This window comes from Erpetoichthys calabaricus, chromosome 10 (assembly GCF_900747795.2).
Source record: "Erpetoichthys calabaricus chromosome 10, fErpCal1.3, whole genome shotgun sequence".
NCBI classification, from domain to species: domain Eukaryota; kingdom Metazoa; phylum Chordata; class Cladistia; order Polypteriformes; family Polypteridae; genus Erpetoichthys; species Erpetoichthys calabaricus.
The window spans coordinates 116,313,433-116,332,981 of record NC_041403.2 but is presented as its reverse complement, the minus strand read 5'-3'; the positions used below and the strand labels follow the sequence as shown (position 1 = coordinate 116,332,981).

The 19,549-nt window shown below is 40.5% G+C and overlaps 1 protein-coding gene across 1 annotated transcript in view; it reads left to right on the top strand.

Moving 5' to 3' along the window:
• The first annotated feature begins 6,656 nt into the window (after window positions 1-6,656).
• The window catches only part of plcg1 (phospholipase C, gamma 1), a 201,168-nt gene continuing 188,275 nt past the window's right edge, over window positions 6,657-19,549 (top strand). Inside the window, exon 1 of the mRNA XM_051932817.1 lies at window positions 6,657-7,704. Coding sequence (XP_051788777.1) covers window positions 7,500-7,704 — 205 coding nt within the window. The 5' untranslated portion in view covers window positions 6,657-7,499. The remainder of the gene's footprint in view (window positions 7,705-19,549) is intronic.

Genomic DNA, 19,549 nt, shown 5'->3' with positions numbered 1-19,549 from the left:
TGCCCTGGGCTCTGTCCTGGGGCCTCATCTTTTTATTATTTACCTTCTTCCCCTTGGTAATATCTTTCGTAAATATAACATTATTTTTCACTGTTATGCTGATGACACCTGGGTCTACCTTGCTAGTAAACCCACCTCTTCTTTTCCACCATCTTTGCTTATTGACTGCATTGTTGAAATTCGATCCTGTTTTTCTTCAAATTTTCTTAAATTTAACAGTGACAAAACTGAGTTTCTCCTCATTGGTACAATATCATGGCGTAAGCACAAAAGCGGGAATGTGCGTACGCACAGAAAAATCCAGATGCAGGAATCTGTACGTACGCAAACTTTCACGTTCTTCCACTACATCAATCCCGATCCGCGTGAAAAGTAACGTACGTGCACGTGCCTTCTGTCCCGCCCCAACTCCTCCCAGAATTACGCCTCTTTGAATATGCAAATCAATATAAATAGCCTTCTGTGAAAAGACAATGGGAAAAGCACGGGGGGAAATATAAGAATTTCAACGAATACCAAGTGGAGGCAAAGGAAAAACGTACTAGTTGTTGGTTTAAACAGTGGTATAATCAACAAAAGGAAGTTGATCGAGTGACAGTGTGTCGGAGAAACTCGAAGGCTCAAGTTCACAAAGTCGCACAGTGCCCGAATTAAAAAAGAAATCACATATCAAAGTCGCCGTGAAAAGGCGAGTCGTAGCCCACAGTCTGAGTGTCATATGAAAGCTTATTAGGGTACAGACAAAAAAAAAATAGGCACACAGTGGGGGGAAAAAGCATGAAATGTCAACTTTAAACTCAAAATTTCCACTTTAATCATGTCGTTTATTTTGCCATTAAAGTAGAACATCATAAACTTCATCTTAAAATCGTTTAATTTACTAGTTTCTCAAATCCCATTGTAATTAAAGTGGCACATTAAATGCTTTGTTCTGTATTTGATCTTCTATGTGCTCTACATGTGTGAATCACTACTTGCTTCTTAAACGGGCTTTCTCTTTCTCCGACAGGACACATAATCCATTACATTCGTGATATTACAGCTCTCTGAATAATTAAAATACTGAGATGTATATATGTGATATCTTTTTCATGATGATAGGAATGAAAGCATGTTATTAAACATGGGAACATGGTGGCGCAGTGCTTGTTCATGTCTCACGCAAGAGGCTTGCTGCACCATGCGTGACCTTCGATGAAATAATTTATTACAGAAGTACTGTCTCTTCCAAACGTACTGACCTCCAATTCCTGTCCTTACTTTTCTTTCTCCAAAAACCCAATCGCCACACAATCAGCTATATAGACGTGAAGCCATCTGTAAGCTTAAAACGCCGATTCTTCAAAACTTTTAAGGAACATTGAAATATCTTTGTAGTACATGTTTAATTATTATATCCGTCTATCCTTCCAGTGTCGCGTCAGCACCAGCAAGAATACAACGCAATGCAGGAACAATCCCTGAACTAACTAGCACTGCGGCACTGTGTCCTCACATGTTTAATTATTAACAATAAAGATTATTTAAATGAAGTTAGTTTTATCTGTATAATCAACATATTTTGCTGCATTTCATCTGAAAAATGATATCGTCATCATATGTAAATACGTGCTTCATAAAGTGGCGCAGGTTGTGCAATATTATAACTAGTGCAAATTTACAGTGAGGTGATTGTACTTGTAAGTAAACAGTTCTACAAGGAGCACTTGATGGACTGATTGAGTGTGTTTATAGTTCTTGGGATGAAGCTTTTTCTAAACCGCGAAGTCCGTACAGGGAAGTCTCTGAAGCGTTTTGCCTTGGCTCTAGCAGCGTCTGCTTCATGCTGTGTACCGATAATTCTCTTTCCGATCAGCTGCTGCTGATTCCCCACTCAGATACAGTGATATAAATACTCCAAGTGGTGCAGTGAGAGTAATATGGAAAAAGATGATCTGCTGTGGCAACCCTTAACGGGAGCAGCTGAAAGAAGAAGATGATGCAGTGAGAGTTACAACGCTAAAGCAGTTATGGTATTTGGAATACTATGGCTATTCCCTGGACCATTATATTGCTGCAGGTTAATTACAATCAGATGCATTACACTAATAAACAATATGCAGTTAGTTTCAGTGTATTTATAAAGCCGCGTCGGGAATGTGGAGCCAAGAAAGAAAGGGTGACCACACAGGAACAGTAGCACTGCTTTGACGCTGGGTGCCGCCAGTCTGCAAAACCGAGCGGAGAAATTGCGTACGCCAAGGTATGCGTTACTGTGGAAATGTGCGTGGCTTTACGCCAAGTTTAGGTTTTATACATTGCGATTTGAGCGTGGAAACGTTCGTACGCAACTTTTCTGTGCGTACGCACTGTTTATACATGAGGCCCCTGGTCTGCTTACTTCAACCTACGTAATATTAATCACATCTGCCCCTCCCTCACTTCCCATACCACTGCCATTCTTGTTCACAGTCTTGTTACTTCTTGTCTGGACTATTGCAATTCTCTGCTCTTTGGTCTCTAATAAATCTCTCCATAAGCTTCAGCTAGTCCAGAAGTCTGCTGCTCGCATCATTACTCAACTTTCGTCTAGTCACCAAATTACTCTGGTCTTGCAGCAGCTCCATTGGCTCCCGATTAAGTTTCAAATTGATTTTACAATTCTGCTGTTAACATTTAAGGCCATTCTAAACCTCGCCCCTCCATATCTGTCCGACCTTCTTCATGTTGCCATTCCCTCTGGGAACCTTAGATCCTCTTCCTCCATCCATCTGACTGTCCCCCTCGCCTGTCTAATTACCATTGGGAGCAGAGCGTTCAGCCGTTCTGCTCCCAAGCTCTGGAACTCATTACCTACTGAGCTTAGAAATACTGAATCATTTTCAGCTTTCAGATGTAAACTTAAAACCAATTTGTTTAAAATTACTTTTTCTTTATGATTACAGTGGCTTTGTTTGGTTTTAATTTTTATATTTTCTGATGTTTTAAGTTTTGTTTATAATGTGCTTTTTTATTGTTTGTTCAGTGACCTTGTGCTTAGAAAGGTGCCTTGTATAAATAAATTGCATTATTATTTTGTCAATCTTACCACTAGAAAGCAGAATAATACTTTTTATACTGAATAAAGTAACACTTTATTCACTGCTCTCAGAATGATTGGAATGAACTTGAAAAATAGGAGTTTGACTGTAGTAAGAATAGCTGCTGGTGGATTTGATGATGCAGTGGTTGTAATGTTGCGCATATTGTCTTTTCAATGTGTAAGCAGAAGCCATGATAAAAATGAGATAAAAGAGGGAGAACCTGGGAGAAAGTACCTTGATTAAAAGCCATAATGTAAAATCTGATTTTCAGATGACAGGGTAGATTTACTAGCACAGAGGAAAGACAACGGGCTTTACAATAGTTACCAAGCTAAATTAAGCATCAAAACATTGTGGAAGGATGATAAATATAAAAAAGGCTAAATTGATGATGGTATTATAAAGAGAAGGCAGAAGATTAAATATCACTGTTGGAAGCAAAATCTTGGAAAAGGGGGGAAGAGTTTCTGCCCTTTATGTAGCCTTAGCACATCAGAATGGCCAGAATTGGAATGGCCAAAGTAGCAGTCAGAAAGACAAAATGCTATTAAGTAAAGGCTTTGACAAAAACCTAAGAAGAAAATAATAAAAAGTTACAACTGCAGTGTGGTGTCATATGTGAGTGAGTTGTGGACGATGTGACTGGAAGACTCGAAGACACTGGAACCTTTTGAAACCTTTGTATCTGAGGAAGAGTGAAAAATATAAGTTGGATAGAAAGCAATACAAACATTCTTCAGTTTTGATATTTTGATCCTCCTTGTTATCATTTTGGGAGAAGAAAGATGCTATACAAATGGTATCCTCTAATGCTACAAACAAACAATGTCTCCTTGCTCATGTTGTGAGTGATGATTTTGGATCACCATATGCGCCTTTTAATTTGATCACTCCATTGCTTTTTTACACTGTTCCCACAAATCTCTATTAATCTGCTGGATGTGCTATGCTAGACCAAACTGGCTACATCTGAATATGTTACTACTAACCCAGCCTCATACAACTCTTTTATTTAAAGAAGCATGATCTTCCCTAATTTTTCTTTCTTGTGATGACCCTCAAGGCTCTGCACTTAGTTTAGTGTGTCTCAATATTTTTATATTTCCACTGTGTAATGTCCGCTGTCAAAATGATCATGTTTCTTTTTTTAAGCTGATGACAATCATGTCAATGTTTTGACGAATGTAGATATTTTTTAAGTAAATGTTAACATGAGATAACCGCTTCTTGTGGGATCTTCAGCACTAGATGGGAGACTCTACACCTACTTCTTGAATAATGGAACCTGTTGAGAAATACCCTTTAGCTAGGACGTCATTAAACCATATGTGTAACATCATGAGAGTCCTCTATTACCTATCCTTGTCAGAAGATATTTTTTTAAACCTTTACACTTTAGTCTGCATTACTCTGTTACTGTCCCTTCAATAGTCCAACTTACAACAGGCTAGAACAATACAGTATTCAAAATTCAGATAGCTGCTTGACTGTGGATGTGAATTAGTACTCCTATAATCTGAAACTCTCTTCAATGGAACATTTCTAACACTCCATTCATGTCTGCCTTTGTAATCAAGGGTGCTCTTGTTTTCTAGAAGTGGTTGTCTTGCAGTACCGCTCAGAAATTGATTTTGCTGTGTCTGACTATTGCATAGCCTCTGTTTCCAATGATTTTTGTCTAAGAGCAATTTTTATATTTAATGCATTTTTGTGTAATGTTAGTTACTGAGTACAGGCTCTGAGCACTTGACATATTTCAATAAGCAAAAAGATATGATGCTTGCTATATTAACCCTACAAATTTAACTCATGGATTAGCATGGGTTTATGCACACAAAAAATTAATTTCTTCTTATATTAGAACACCATAACAGAATAACTTCAAACTATAAGACAAGGTCATTTTCAATTATCAAACTAGAAGACGAGGTCATTTTCAATTACACAGATGAAGCATAAAATAAACTGGGAAATAAAGGACAAGTGCATCATTTGAAGGATGACATTTTTATGAACAATTTTAAATAACATGATAATAAAATAACTGCCACCATACCCTGCTGCTCAGTGTATGTCTTTGTTTTAAAATGAACAGTTTCTGAAATTCCATTAAACCTACAATGACTATTCTCTATATTAAAACTATACTTTGTTAAATGGTGCGACTCAAACCACCTACACCTGAACACCTGCAAAACCAAGGAGCTGGTGGTGGATTTTAGGAGGCCCAGACCCCTAATGGACCCCATGATCATCAGAGGGGACTGTGTGCAGATGGTGCAGACCTATAAATACCTGGGAGTGCAGCTGGATGATAAATTAGACTGGACTGCCAATACTGATGCTCTGTGTAAGAAAGGACAGAGCCGGTTATACTTCCTTAGAAGGCTGACGTCCTTCAACATCTGCAATAAGATGCTGCAGATGTTCTATCAGACGGTTGTGGCGAGCGCCCTCTTCTACGCGGTGGTGTGCTGGGGAGGCAGCATTAAGAAGAAAGACGCCTCACGCATGGACAAACTGGTGAGGAAGGCAGGCTCTATTGTTGGCATGGAGCTAGACAGTTTGACATCTGTGGCAGTGCGACGGGCGCTCAGCAGGCTCCTATCAATTATGGAAAATCCACTGCATCCACTAAACAGTGTCATCTCTAGACAGCGGAGCAGCTTCAGCGACAGAATGCTGTTACTGTCCTGCTCCACTGACAGAGGAGATCGTTCCTCCCCGAAACTATGCGACTCTTCAATTCCACCCGGGGGGGTAAACGTTAACATTATATAAAGTTATTGTCTGTTTTTATCTGCATTATTATCAATCTTTAATTTAATATTGTTTTTTGTATCAGTAAGGTGCTGCTGGAGTATGTGAATTTCCCCTTGGGATTAATAAAGTATCTATCTATCTATCTATCTATCTAAAACGTCTTAAGAACCAAGAATTCCACTTGTTTTCACTGCTGGCCCAAAAACTCTTCTTCTCAGTTGGTTTTGCTAGTGAGTGTGCGATGGACTAGTACACCGTCTGGTGTGCCGTGAAAGCACCGGCCCTGGACAAGTGAGTTAGGGAGTGGATGGATGACAGTAACCACAAAGTTGTAAGTTCTTCTTTCATCACTGACTCAAAGTGCAATTGTGTACAACTCGCATAACAGTGCTTCATTTTGAGACGTGTAAACAATAAAATACTAGAGATTTGCAAAACTCAATGTAATTGACAGCTTTTATGGTTCACAGTAGAGCCGTACCAATATCGAGTATCTTGTACAGAACTCATTAAAAAGATTAACGCAAAAGCATGTCGAGTGTTATTATTTTAAGTAAAACTGCATTACCTTGGTAACTATGCAATATTCAATCAAAATGTATGTTGTGTTCCTTCAGTTAATAGATTCTAGTCGCTAATATTTACAGCTAATCGTTTCTTTGTCAAGGCTTCAGAATTTTCAGTCTCAGAAGCTGCACACGCTTACGTACGCCAAGCGTCGGCGCCTACTGCAAAACGAAAACCCGACTCCGCCCACGGCTTTCTTGCGCCTGCGCAATAGCATCTTGCTGAAAGTCGTTGTCTGTGTCTTTAAGAGGCAGAGGCTTTGTTGCGCTGTGGGGGTACACGGGGGAGGGATGGGCGGCCGCTGAGAGACCTGGTAGCAGCCGTTCTCAATGGAGGATGTCAGGAGGGCAACAAAAGACACAAGTCCCCCTTGCCCAGAACGCATAGTCTAGCTTAAGGGAAAGCTCTCCCCAACATCCAGAATGGATCACCAAGACGGAACAGTGGGAGAATTGCATTTCGCTTGCAGGAGGAGCTGCTGATCGCAGTACGGGGATGTGTTGGCCACTCTTTTGTTGCGCCATTCGTTTGCTTTGATTTATTCTTTAAAGAGAATAAAAAGGAGAAAGGAGGACGAGCGACGCTGTATCTGAAAACTCGGTGTTGGGCCAACCTGTGCTCGCAGTCAGCCATTCTCCCCGCGCCTTGCTCGCATTCAGCGGAGCGATTCCCTCGTTTCTAAAAAGAAGGGATAGGGGGTGGGGAGGAAGGGGGTGTTTGCAAAGTACCGCAAAAGCAGGATCTGTTCTTGCTGGTCGGAGGCAGCAAAAAGACGCTCGACGGCGAGATAGCCAGGCGGCATCAACGGGATGATAGTTGCACCTTTTTGTGCTTTTGTTGGTATTCACGTTAAACGGATTACATTTGACTCGTAGTTCTGAGGAATGTTCTACTCGGTGTTATATACATTAAGAAAAAAAAAGTATTTTTGCTGGCTTCATGCTAATGCAGTAATTTAGCATCATTACGCATCTTGGAAGGTGTTCAAGCTCTTTGCCAATGAGGGACTAACTTTCAATGGAGTAATGTGAGCCATCCTAGACATTCTGTTTGGTAAAGCTGGAGAAATTACTTTTTGGGGATAGTTAAAAATCAGTATTATTAGAAATGGCTTCTAGTTTCCTTCCCAATGGATCATGGACAGAAAACGACAGTGAAGTGAATGAGCTATGTCGGAACCTGGAGCTCGGTACCGTCCTCACTTTGTTCCACTCGAAGAAGTCTCAGCGACCCGAGCGGAGAACTTTCCAGGTGAAGCTGGAGACACGGCAGATAATCTGGAGCCGCGCCAACGACAAAATAGAGGGAGAGAGTGAGTATCGGTTATTGATATTGATTGAATGGCTAGTACAGTTACGTTTTTTGGGGTTGGTATGTGAATGCAAATAAAGGAACAACTGTACTGGCTTTTAACGTGGTTATATTGAACGCATGTGACCCAATATTCGACGCTGAAGCACAGTTTGGTAGAATGAAAACGCGCTAGGCTAAAAGTAGCGTTCAAAATCGTAAGTTCATGGAGTACGAATAGATAAACAAATGCTCGAATCTGTCAAAGGTAAACGATCAAAACAGTGTATTGATCTATTTTAAGTTCAAGCCCGTTACTCACGTCACCATCAGACTGATAAAAGAGATGCCATTCAGTTTGAATGGCTTGAATTATGAAACCGAAGTTTGACAATCACATATGGGAATTTGGAAAAGTCGACAGTAAGGGTGGCCCGTCGATGTATCTGAAGTAAATCGGATTGTAACGCTGGTGAGCACGCACATTGTGCTCATGTCTGTTCCTCCTGGTATGCATTTCGTGAAACATTGCAAATCCTGAAAGGCGCGATCTTTGGAATCTCCGTTAGAACTTTCGCTGTACTTGGAGTGGGCACCACTATGGCATCTGGACAACTTCGAAATCATGGTTTCGATCAACCCGTTCATTTTCTGCACAGACTTCCTTCCACCTTGCAAAAACGTGGATGCTAGCAACACTAAATTGGTCCAAATGAGTGTGCCCAGCGATAGATTGGCTCCACATCCATGAACTGCAGAATCGGATCAGCAAACGAAAGGGTCGACTTACATAGACGAGCTTCTCTACATTAAGTTAATGGCTGGAAACTGGGGACACAGCCACGCTAAAGCGCAGGCACTCGATCAGCCATTACCGATTTGCTGGGTAAAGGACAACTGTGATGAAGTGATTGACTAGTGTTTGAACTTTATAACGCCATTGATTTTTTAATAAATTAACAGTTTAAAAATAGGTCGGCATTTAGTTTTAAAGATGTGCAGGATTATACAATATAACATATGGAGGTGCTTGAGGTTAGACGCCTTTTAATCTGAAATCTTTAAAAAATATGTACTGCTTGATATAAAGTCATTTTAAAATTATACTTTTATTGAAATACTCATTTATTTTACACTTCAGCCATCAATCTTTGAATCATCTTTATGCAGTTCAGGGTTTTGGACAGGGATGCATTTATTCAGATATTTCCTTCATTTTCCCTTTTTGTTATATTTTTAAAAATTCCAAACATTTTTAATTTTGTCTGTTGTTGAACAGTATTCACATGGCTGATGGTTTGTGGTCTCTAAGAAGTGACTCATACAAATACTACTAAATTAGTTTTGCAGAGTCCTAGTGGCTGTGACTTCTGGGGATTGTCAAGCTCAATATTGGTGCTCTTGGCAGAGTAGTGGTCTCTGTGGGCTTGCTCACCAAGGTGGTGCTCCTGGATCTACTAGAATGTGGTGGTTTTCCACAAGCAGCAACACATTTGTTGTAGCTTGTTCTGTTCTCTGGTTCTGTAAGTTGTTAACAGGCAGACAGACCTCATGAATGCAGTATGTTGTTTGTAATGCCAAAAGAAGCTACTTTATCTTCAATACAATGTTCCACAACACCATAATGAAATAAGAGGGTTCAGGAGATGGTTAGACAGATGTTTAATTTCTTAGGAAGCACTTTAATTCTATTAAGATAAGCAAAGTTAATTTCTTAGGAAGCACTTTAATTCTATTAAGACAAGCAATAAAGTTAATTGGTGTTCATTTTCAGAATATCTGTAATTTTAAAAATACATGGAGTTTATTATTATTATTCCTAGACGTTAAGCCCGTTACAATAACGGGCGCTAGAATAGTAGTGCATAAACATTAGTAAGAACAGTCTATATTAAATGGCAAAGGACCGTCTATTTTCTGTTACAATAATACTGGCTTGTATGTGGCTGTAATATGCGTCACTGTATTGTGTGCCTTTAATTTTCTCTCACAGTAATACATCTCTCCAGCAAGTATTTTAATCTGTGCTGGCGTGCAGCTGATTATTGTATGTATGGCGTCTCCCCAGCAACGGATTTCATGTGCGCGAAAATAAATCTACTTTTAAAAGTCATCCTATTGTAATATCATGAAAATTCGTGTATTTAGGAAAACACTTTACTGGGCCAACTTTGTTAATCGCAAATCTGACATCCTCAGAGTGAACAACAAACACTAATCCCACCTCTTTGGGGAAGCTGGTCTCCGCGTCTCAGTACCTGATTGGATTTTTTGTGCGTTATGTTTTAGGTCTTACCTCATTTACCGAAATCCGAATGGATCGGCCGCGCGATATTTTATAGGTCCCGCCCTCTCTGTCTTGTGTGACACGTCAGGCGGCCTTTGAAGCATCGCACCATGCCCCGCGCATGCACACTTCACCAGAAGACACACACACATGGACGCACACAGGGATTTTATTAAAGAGAATTATTATTATTATTATTGCTATTGTTATTCGTGTAGCAAAAGTTGTGTTGATGTGTTTAATGCAAAAGTGTGTACAAGTGTGCAGGTTTTGCTAAAAACCATGGTGTACCCTGTTGGTAGGCTGGAATTCCATAAAATGTATAATTGGCAGTAACATAAGGTGAAAGACAGGGAGAATACTGAAAGGAGGGCCATTCTATAGAGTTGCCTTCTAACTAACATGCACATCTCTGGGATGAGGGGTAAAACCTAACAGAAATAGGGGAGTAATTTGCAAGGTTGTCATTCCAAATCGGGGCATTGAGGCTGTAGTACAGCGACACTGACCACTGTGCCACCATAATGCATTCCTTGGGGAACATAATCATAAGGTCAGCCAATCACCTTCCAAACATTTTTTAGTCCCACATGCTGAAAAGAAACACTGTGTCTATACAACATTTACATTGTCAAAATATAACTGTTAAGTTTCTCCTGGGCCTTTGTAGGATGCCTTTGCCATCACATGATCTGTAGTTTCAACTGTTTTTCATTGTGGTGCATAATAAACATGAACATAAAAGCTGCTTTTGCATTTTGGAAATTTTTTTGTGTTCATTTGGAGTATTTCCTACATTCCTAAGGTGTGCAATTTAGTTAAAGGCCATTTCAAATTATACAACTTTTCAGTTGGATTCCCTAATCTTAGTAAGCTGAATGTGGTCACAGTTCTCGCCCGTGACAGTCATGTAGTCTGACATACCTAACAACTCTGTTCAATCAGTGACAGTCTTCCAACGAAATCAAACTGGTTTGATGTTAGGGTATGGGGTAGACTCTGTTTGTGTGAGAGCTAATGAGTGCTAAGCCAGAAGTACAATATCTATATATCAGTGGCGACTGTTCTAAGACTACAAGGGAAGCTCCGCTTCCTCTACTATGTCAGAAAATCGAACGCTCATATATGCACTGTCGTATTTATATTGGTTTTAATAAAAGTGCGCTAGAACGCGTTCAACTTCATGACTAGCTCGTTCAGAATCGGGTATTTATTGTAGATTGTTTGACGCGATTTTCTTGTCATACATTTCTGTGCAGCACAGCGTGTTAAACCCTCCTGAAGCCCAGCTTCACTGGAGGTCTATGGGCAAGCACAGAGGAGCTTTTTTCACTGCAGAAAAGCTGGACGGTAATTGTATAAATGCACCAAAATCGTCACTTCCAGGGAAGCTCAACTTCTCTGGGAGTGAATGGAGCAGTGGGCGGGCCAGGACGCTGGGCTGCTGCATGATGATTGGAGGAGCTGTTTAAAGGGCGGAACCCCTTTTTTGATTGACAGCATGTCTTAAGTATACATCAGCACTACAGAGATTCGAGTTCAGTCCCATGCGGATTTGCAGGTGAAGTCGTACGACAAACTGCTGCACTCTGTATTGTTTGCTGGTGATATAAACCATTTTTGTTTGTACAAATCATTCTTTAAAGAATAAAAAAAAAAATATTATAGCGTTCTTGACTTTGCTCCTTGTTTCAGCATTGTAAAGTTAGTTCGTTCATATAATTAAAGTAGCTTGTGGAAGGGGAAACTAGCCAGCTAGCAAGCTGTGCATAATGGCAGACGCAGACGGTGCCAATATTGTTGACCTGCTTTTGGCAAAACCATTTAGTAGTCTTCCTTACGAGGAGAGACTCAGAATTAAACGGCAGGGCAGACCAACGCCCAGGATTGATCTGGTGCAAAAATCAGGAAAAAATAACAGGTCTTTTCAGCTCTCCTGGTATGACAAGGTGAACTGGCTGACTGGAAGTGCTGTGACAAAGAAAATGTACTGTTGGCCATGCCTCTTGACGAAACCTTCTCAGGGAATGGGATGTGTTTGGTCAAACGTGGGTTTTGGGGATCTGGGTAACTTTGACAATGGCATGCAAAAGGCATGAAAAGTGCAAAGAACATGTGAGTTCATGTGCAAGGTTAAGTTGTCTGGGCAGGGTCAGGGTTGAACATGCAATCAATGAAGGTCTTTGCATTCAGGTGGCGAAACATAATGAAACAGTAAAAAAAAAACAGGGCCTTCCTAAACCGTCTAATTGATGTGACTTCCTTGCTTGGCCATCAGGAGCTGGCATTCAGGGGGCATGACGAGAGTAGTGAATCAGCAAATAAGGGGAATTACAGGGAATTTACAGAAACATTAGCTAAATATGACTCTGTCTTGGCCACACAATTTCAGTCATCAGCTGTGTTTTCTGGTATGTCCCACTCAATCCAAAATGACTTGATCTCTGCTCTCGCAGCCACTGTTTCTGATCATATAAAAGGTGAAATTCAGACTGCTCCTTTTTTGCATGGCAGGTGGATGAAGCAACTGACATATCTTGCCATGCCCAACTGTCTGTCATTGTTAGATATGTGGATAGTGCAGGTAAAATTCAAGAGTGCTTCATTGGATTTTTGGATGTGTCAGGGGGTCGAGATGCTCAGTCTGTGTTTGAAGTTTTAAATGAGAACATGCAGGGCTACAGTTTTAGAGAAAAACTTGTGGCACAAACCTACGATGGGGCTGCTGTCTTTGCTTCATCTCTCAATGGCCTACAGGCCAAAGTTAAAGTAATAGCCCCCTAGTGCAGTGTTTGTGCATTGCTATGCACACAGACTGAACCTGGTGTTGTCCCAGGGTGCTAAATGCTTGCCTGAGCCAAGAATATTTTTTGCATCTCTCTCTCTGGGTTCACCACATTTTTTTCAAAGTCCACAAAATGGATGTCTTTTCTTGAGTCTGCAGGGTCTTCAAGATTGCCCAGAAATGCTCCTACTCGATGGAATTTCACATCACGGATAGTGAGCACTGTGGCAAACAATTATGATGGCCTCCTGCAGACTTTTGACAAGATTACCCAGGATGAGAGCATGTATGATGACACATTAGATGCTGCCAAAGGCTTCATAATGAAACTGGAGGATTTTGAGTTTGTGTTCATGTTGCACACATATGAACAAATATTGTCTGAGACAGATGTTGTCTTTGATATTGTCCAGCAAAGGGCTATGGATGTTCTTTACTGCAAAAAAAGAATTGGGTCCCTCCTTGCTTTTGTCAAGGAGAAGAGGTCAGAGGAGGCTTATCAAGCAGTTTATGCAAAAGCAGCAAATCTCACATCAGACCCTCGAGATGAACCTATTAGAAAGCTCCGTCTGTCACAATTACAGGATCCCCAGGACCGCTACAGAAATTTGTACATGGCCATCCTAGACAATCTCATGGAGCAGATTTCTCAGCGTTTTTCAAATTTGGAAAGCATGAGCTTCTTAGAATTAGTCAATCCAGGGAAATTTGATGAAATGAGACAAGTGTTTCCAGAGGAGGCATTTGAAAGTGTGCTGAAAAGTTATGGCCATTTCTTTGACTCAGGGAGACTGAGATCTGAACTTCAAGTACTATATTCAGATCATGACTTACAGGGGAGCAGGGGTAAGCTGTGTGATTTCTTGGTGTTTTTTAAAGACATGGAGTTGGATAGTGCAATGCCTCAGCTATACAAGCTGTTGTCGTTAGTGGCAACAATTGGCGCTACATCAGCAGGTGTAGAGAGGAGCTTCTCCTGTTTAAAACAGGTCAAGTCATACACCCGCAACACGATGGGCCAAGATCGTTTGAGCAACCTTGCTCTCCTGGCCATTGAGAGGAAACTGGTTAAGTCCCTGGAAAAGACGGCCAATTGGTACGACAGGGTCACAGACCATTTTCTGCAAAAGGAACAGAGGGCAGAATTTACGTACAAATAACATAATGAATTTTATGATGAAGGCCTAATATGAGCTTCCCCTGTTTCAAAAGCTAGCAGCCGCCACTGCTATATATAGAGTGTATATATTGTAGCTACAAAGACTTAAGGAACACAGGGGTTTTGGACCTTGAAAACAGATGAGAGGATCCTCTGTCTGATGTGTCATGTTTTATGTACCAAGACAGAATGATAAAGAGTAAAAACAAAAAACACCTGTGATTGCAACTGAATTCACCATACCTGGAAAGTGTTCATATAGCATCGGTGCAGTCGGGCAACGAGCGATTGGCTGACAGGAAAAGGGGTGCGATTACAATACTTTGGAAATACAAAACTGTGTTGGAAAATCGTTATCTAGTTGTGTAATATGACAGACAGGTGCACTATCGGTGAACTCGCAGTATGTAATTGATCTGATATGAAGATTAATGAAATGATTAAGCTGTGCCTAATTAAAAAAGCAACTAGGATCTCCTGCCCAGCCGTATCTGATTTCTGTGTCATCACAGACTAAATTCTCTGTAACAATGTACCACAATGTCTGTTTAAAGTATGAGCAGCAGGATGAGTGATGCTGTTAGACTTGTAATGTCCTTTATTTTTAAAATCGCTTAATACATTTTAGTTACGCTTTCCATGACCCAGACAAAAAATGAATGTCTTTAGACTGAGTGAATTAAAAAATACATCCTGTTGGGTGATCAGTCTGCATCCACCTACCCATCCTTTCTCAAACTCACTTAATCTGGTTTAAGGCTATATAGCGATCAGTCGGTATAATTATGAGCTTATTGCATTACATGCTTTTTCCCTCTCAGATTTTAATTTTCTCCTTTTGCATTATGTATCTAATTACCTTTTGAGTTATTAATTTTGAGAATGAGTAAGGTTTTATTCTAGGACTTGCCAGGTCACATCTGTAACATGCTGAACATCTGCAGTTGCTTGTTGGATGTAAAACCATATTTTAAACCCTCTTAAACCATTGAGTAAAAAAGATGTCTTGAACCTGCACAGATTAACAAAGACACAAAGTATGTATCAGAAGTGAACATGTTTACACAGTCTATAAATTCAAGAGGCACTGGTGAAAGTCAAATCCTGTCCTGGTACAACATAATCTGCTGAGACATGAAGTGTGACTGAGCTGAAAGCTACAAGCCTGCAGGTTGAGCCCCCTCCTCCGACTTATGAGATCATAAGCTTATCATCCTGAGCATATCACCTAACCAGGATGGCCTTCAATTGCAAGGATGTGTGAAAAAAGTTGAATAATAATGTTAACTACAATTATGTGCAATGCTGTCAATTCAACTAACATTGAGCACTTTTAGCCAATGAATTATTCAGCAGAAGTGCTTCTGGGGCTCCTTTATACCTACTACAATATACCCTTGTAATGCCTCACAGTGACTGTGACTGCTCCTTTTATCTTTGGCCACGACTGAAGTACCATACTGTAACATTTTCTAAGTCTCTTTAATCTTTGTTTTTAGTTTTCTTTCCTTTTAGTTATTCTGGTGTTTATTTGACAGGGAGTTTGCCGTTTGTCATGACATATTTATTTGTTGCGCTTCTATAAAAAGTGAAATTTCCCCCTGGTGCCGAATCATCCATCCATCCATACATCCTTTCTGCTGTCTTCCGGTTTCATGATTGTTCTGGTGTAGGGTGGGCATGACTGTAGTTCCTTTGTGCATTCTTCCCTTGTTTATTTTTTTCTGAAGGTTTATTTTTTTATCTGTTAAAGTTTATTATGATTTATATTACCCTAAGTTCTTGTCAATAAGCCGCGGCTTATCTAAGGAAAAAAGTTGTGAAAATGAAAAAATAGAATATCGGCTTATACATAAGTCCGGCTTATACATCCATCGCGGGGGTTGCGTTCCAGAGCCACCCGCGAAATAAGAATATCCGCGAAGTAGAAACCATATGTTTATATGGTTATTTTTATATTGTCATGCTTGGGTCACAGATTTGCGCAGAAACACAGGAGGTTGTAGAGAGACAGGAACGTTATTCAAACACTGCAAACAAACATTTGTCTCTTTCAAAAGTTTAAACTGTGCTCCATGACAAGACAGATGACAGTTCAGTCTCACAATTAAAAGAATGCAAACATATCTTCCTCTTCAAAGGAAGAAACAAATCAATATGTCTGTTTGGCTTTTAAGTATGCGAAGCACCGCGGCACAAAGCTGTTGAAGGCGGCAGCTCACACCCCCTCCGTCAGGAGCAGACAAAGAGAGGGAGAGGGAGAGTTTGTTTTTCAGTCAAAAATCAATACGTGCCCTTCGAGCTTTTAAGTATGCGAAGCACTGTGCAGCATGTCTTTTCAGGAATCAGCTTTACAAAAGATAGCAACGTGAAGATAATCTTTCAGCATTTTTAGACGAGCGTCTGTATCGTCTAGGTGTGCAAACAGCCCCCCTGCTCAATCCCCATACGTCAGGATCACAGATAGTCAGCGCAAGATTGACAGAAAAGTAAGCAATCTAGCTTCTCAGCCATCTGCCAATAGCGTCCCTTGTATGAAATCAACTGGGCAAACCAACTGAGGAAGCATGTACCAGAAATTAAAAGACCCATTGTCCGCAGAAATCCGCGATATATATTTAAATATGCTTACATATAAAATCACAATTTAAATGACCGCTACGCGCTCGTGTTGACTCGGCGACGCCCAGAGCAGAAAGAACGCGCTCCGGCCGCTCCAACCGCGCCATGCGGGGAGTGAGAGAGATGGCAATATCTCACACTCTCTCCCCCCTTAAAGAAATTAAATGGGCGCGAGTGAGACCACTGACCTCCCTCCCTTCTATTAGTTATAGGTTATAGTATGTTCGGCTTATCCATGAGTCCGGCTTATCTATGATACGATTTTATTTTAAAAATTCGTATGATTTTTGGTCTCCGGCTAATACATGAGTCCGGCTTATAGACAAGAACTTAGGGTACTTTGATTGTGACTTGCTTACAAGAACTTAAGATATGGCATGGTATTGTCAGTAATTTCTGTGATTCTGCTGGGTTGTAAATTGCAGGATATAAAACATGTTTTTTATTTAGGAGACAAGTTTCTATGATCCTAAATGATATACTGGGTGAATAGCTACGATTACATAGTCTTCATTTCATCCGAATCAATGAAGTGTTTTAAATGTGGATAGACAGGACATAAAGCAAGCAAATGCAAACATGGTGAAATTAAATGCCACATGAAAAGAGGAAAAGATGATTTGGATTGCATAAATGAGGTTGAAAATGAATCTACAACTACAGATTCAGATATCGGGATCGGAATAAGGCTACAATGGCAAAAACTGACCCATCAGCTCCAGTTATGAACATGCTAGCAAGGATGCACTGAGTGCCGATCATGCCCTAGAGATGGGATTCTCCTGCTATGGTTGTTACATCTTTAGATTTGGTAACTGAAGGAGCTGAGAATACACAGCTACCTGTGAGCAGAGTAGTGTCTGAGAATGTTACAGATGAAATAGTTAAAGGTGCTCAGCCTGACCCTAATACTAAGGCCACTTAATGCTGCACAGACTGAGAAAAATCTCAAAGTGCAGCGTCCAGATGAGAGCACAGTGTAGGACAGAGGACCAGCGGGAGTGGGTGAAACCAATGACAAAGAAAAGAAATGACAGACTCTGCAATAGTGAAATAGCTTCTAAACTTAGTAAATCTGAAAGTTCAGTTCCTGCCTCTGGTGGTCCATTAAAGGCAAAAAGTGCTGCCAACAATAGGACGAGTACAGACACAGTGAGTGATGATGAGGAGAAAGAAGCCATTGATTCAGACATGTCAATTCAGAGCAATCTGTCATCTCACCCATGCTCTTGCAGAAGCCATAGTAATTCAGGCCTATTTTCATTTTTAAATTTTATTGAAGGAAAGTGTGGAGTAGATGTCATAAAGGATTTTAGTGATCTTCGCCTATTTATGAGCTCCACAAGGAGTATGTTACACCAGACGTCAGCTGTCAGGAAAGATGCAGAAAGTCTAAAGAATGTTATTATCAAAGTTAAATGCTCTCTACTTTCTAAACCATTATGATAGTTTAGGTAACTTTTTTTTTTCTTTGTAATATGCTTTTCACTTTACTCAAATTTTCCTTATTTTGCTTACTGATGCTTTTTTGCACTTAAACATTGGCACCTTAGTGGTGGATGTCGGGATGCTGTTAAAAGATAATTCATGTTTGTCTATTTAAAACAAAAATACTCAACATGAGATTTTTTTTATTTTGCAAGACATACACACAGGTATGAGCAGTAAGCCAGACTGGCATAAAGGCAAGGAGGGTATAGCTTTTCAAAGTCTTGGGACCTGTGTTAGTGCTAGGGTGGCCATTCTTTTTTAGTATAATAAAGACTATTAATGGGAGGCTCCTAAAAGTGGAGGCCTGTTTTTTTTTTTTTTTTTTTTTTTTTTTAATAATCATGTATACTCCAGATACAGATAGAAATTGTGCTTAGTTCCCCCCCACCCCCGATCCTTCAGTTATTTATTGCTGCAGCTCTTGAATGAGAATTTTGTCTTTGTGTTAGACAGGAATGGGCCGGAAACCCATCCCTGCTTGGTCAGTTACTTGGATTCAGTTTTTGAGAGGACCAACTTGGTGGATATTCTCAGGGTTTTACACCTAAACCTATTCTTGGCTGAGGAGGGGTTGTGAAGTTGGATTACAATGGACAGTTTAGGTAGGATCTACTGTTTGTTTCACCAAAGAAATCTTTGCCCTAACATTCCATCTGGATTCTCTGATTACAGTCTAGTGTCTCTAAAAATATCTTTTCCTTTCAGTTCTAACTGGCACTTCATTAACAGCTTAATGTAAAATTTTTCCACAAAGTTTTTACATTTTTCTAGAAGAGATGGAGACCGCTGAGAGGGAACTGCTTGGGAATTTTTTCCAGGGTCAAGCAAAATTGTCTATTCTTATGACAATGAGAAGTAAGGAAAAGAAATTGATAGGCACCAATGTGCAACTTCTGTTTAAGGAGCTGCTAAGGTGCAGACATGGGATGCAGTTTGCATTTTATTATTTGGTCTAAGACTTTAAAACCTTTCATGATCTGTGAGGATCTTGTGCTGCCTTCTGTTGAGGGGGCTAATTTGGAAAACAATGTCTGAGAATAATTATTAAAATTATTTTATTATATACTAGGGAGCTCCTCCCCCTGCTCGTTTCGCTCGCCAACCCCTGTGTTTGGTTAATCCATCCATCCATCATCCAACCTGCTATATCCTAACTACAGGGTCACTGGGGCCTACTGGAGCCAATCCCAGCCAACACAGGGTGCAAGGCAGGAAACAAACCCCGTGCAGGGCGCTAGCCAATCGCAAGGCTCGCACAGACACACCAAGCACACACTAGGGACAATTTAGAATCGTCAATCCACCCAACCTGCATGTTTTTGGACCGTGGGAAGAAGTACCCAGAGGAAAGCCACGCAGACACGGGGAGAACATGCACACTCCACACAGGGAGGACCAGGGAAGCGAACCCAGGTCTCCTAAATGCGAGGCAGCAGCGCTACCCACTGCACCACCATGCCGCTGTTTGGTTAATCGGATATACAATTTTAAAAGCTTTTTTTTCTTTGGAATTATTTCAGTTT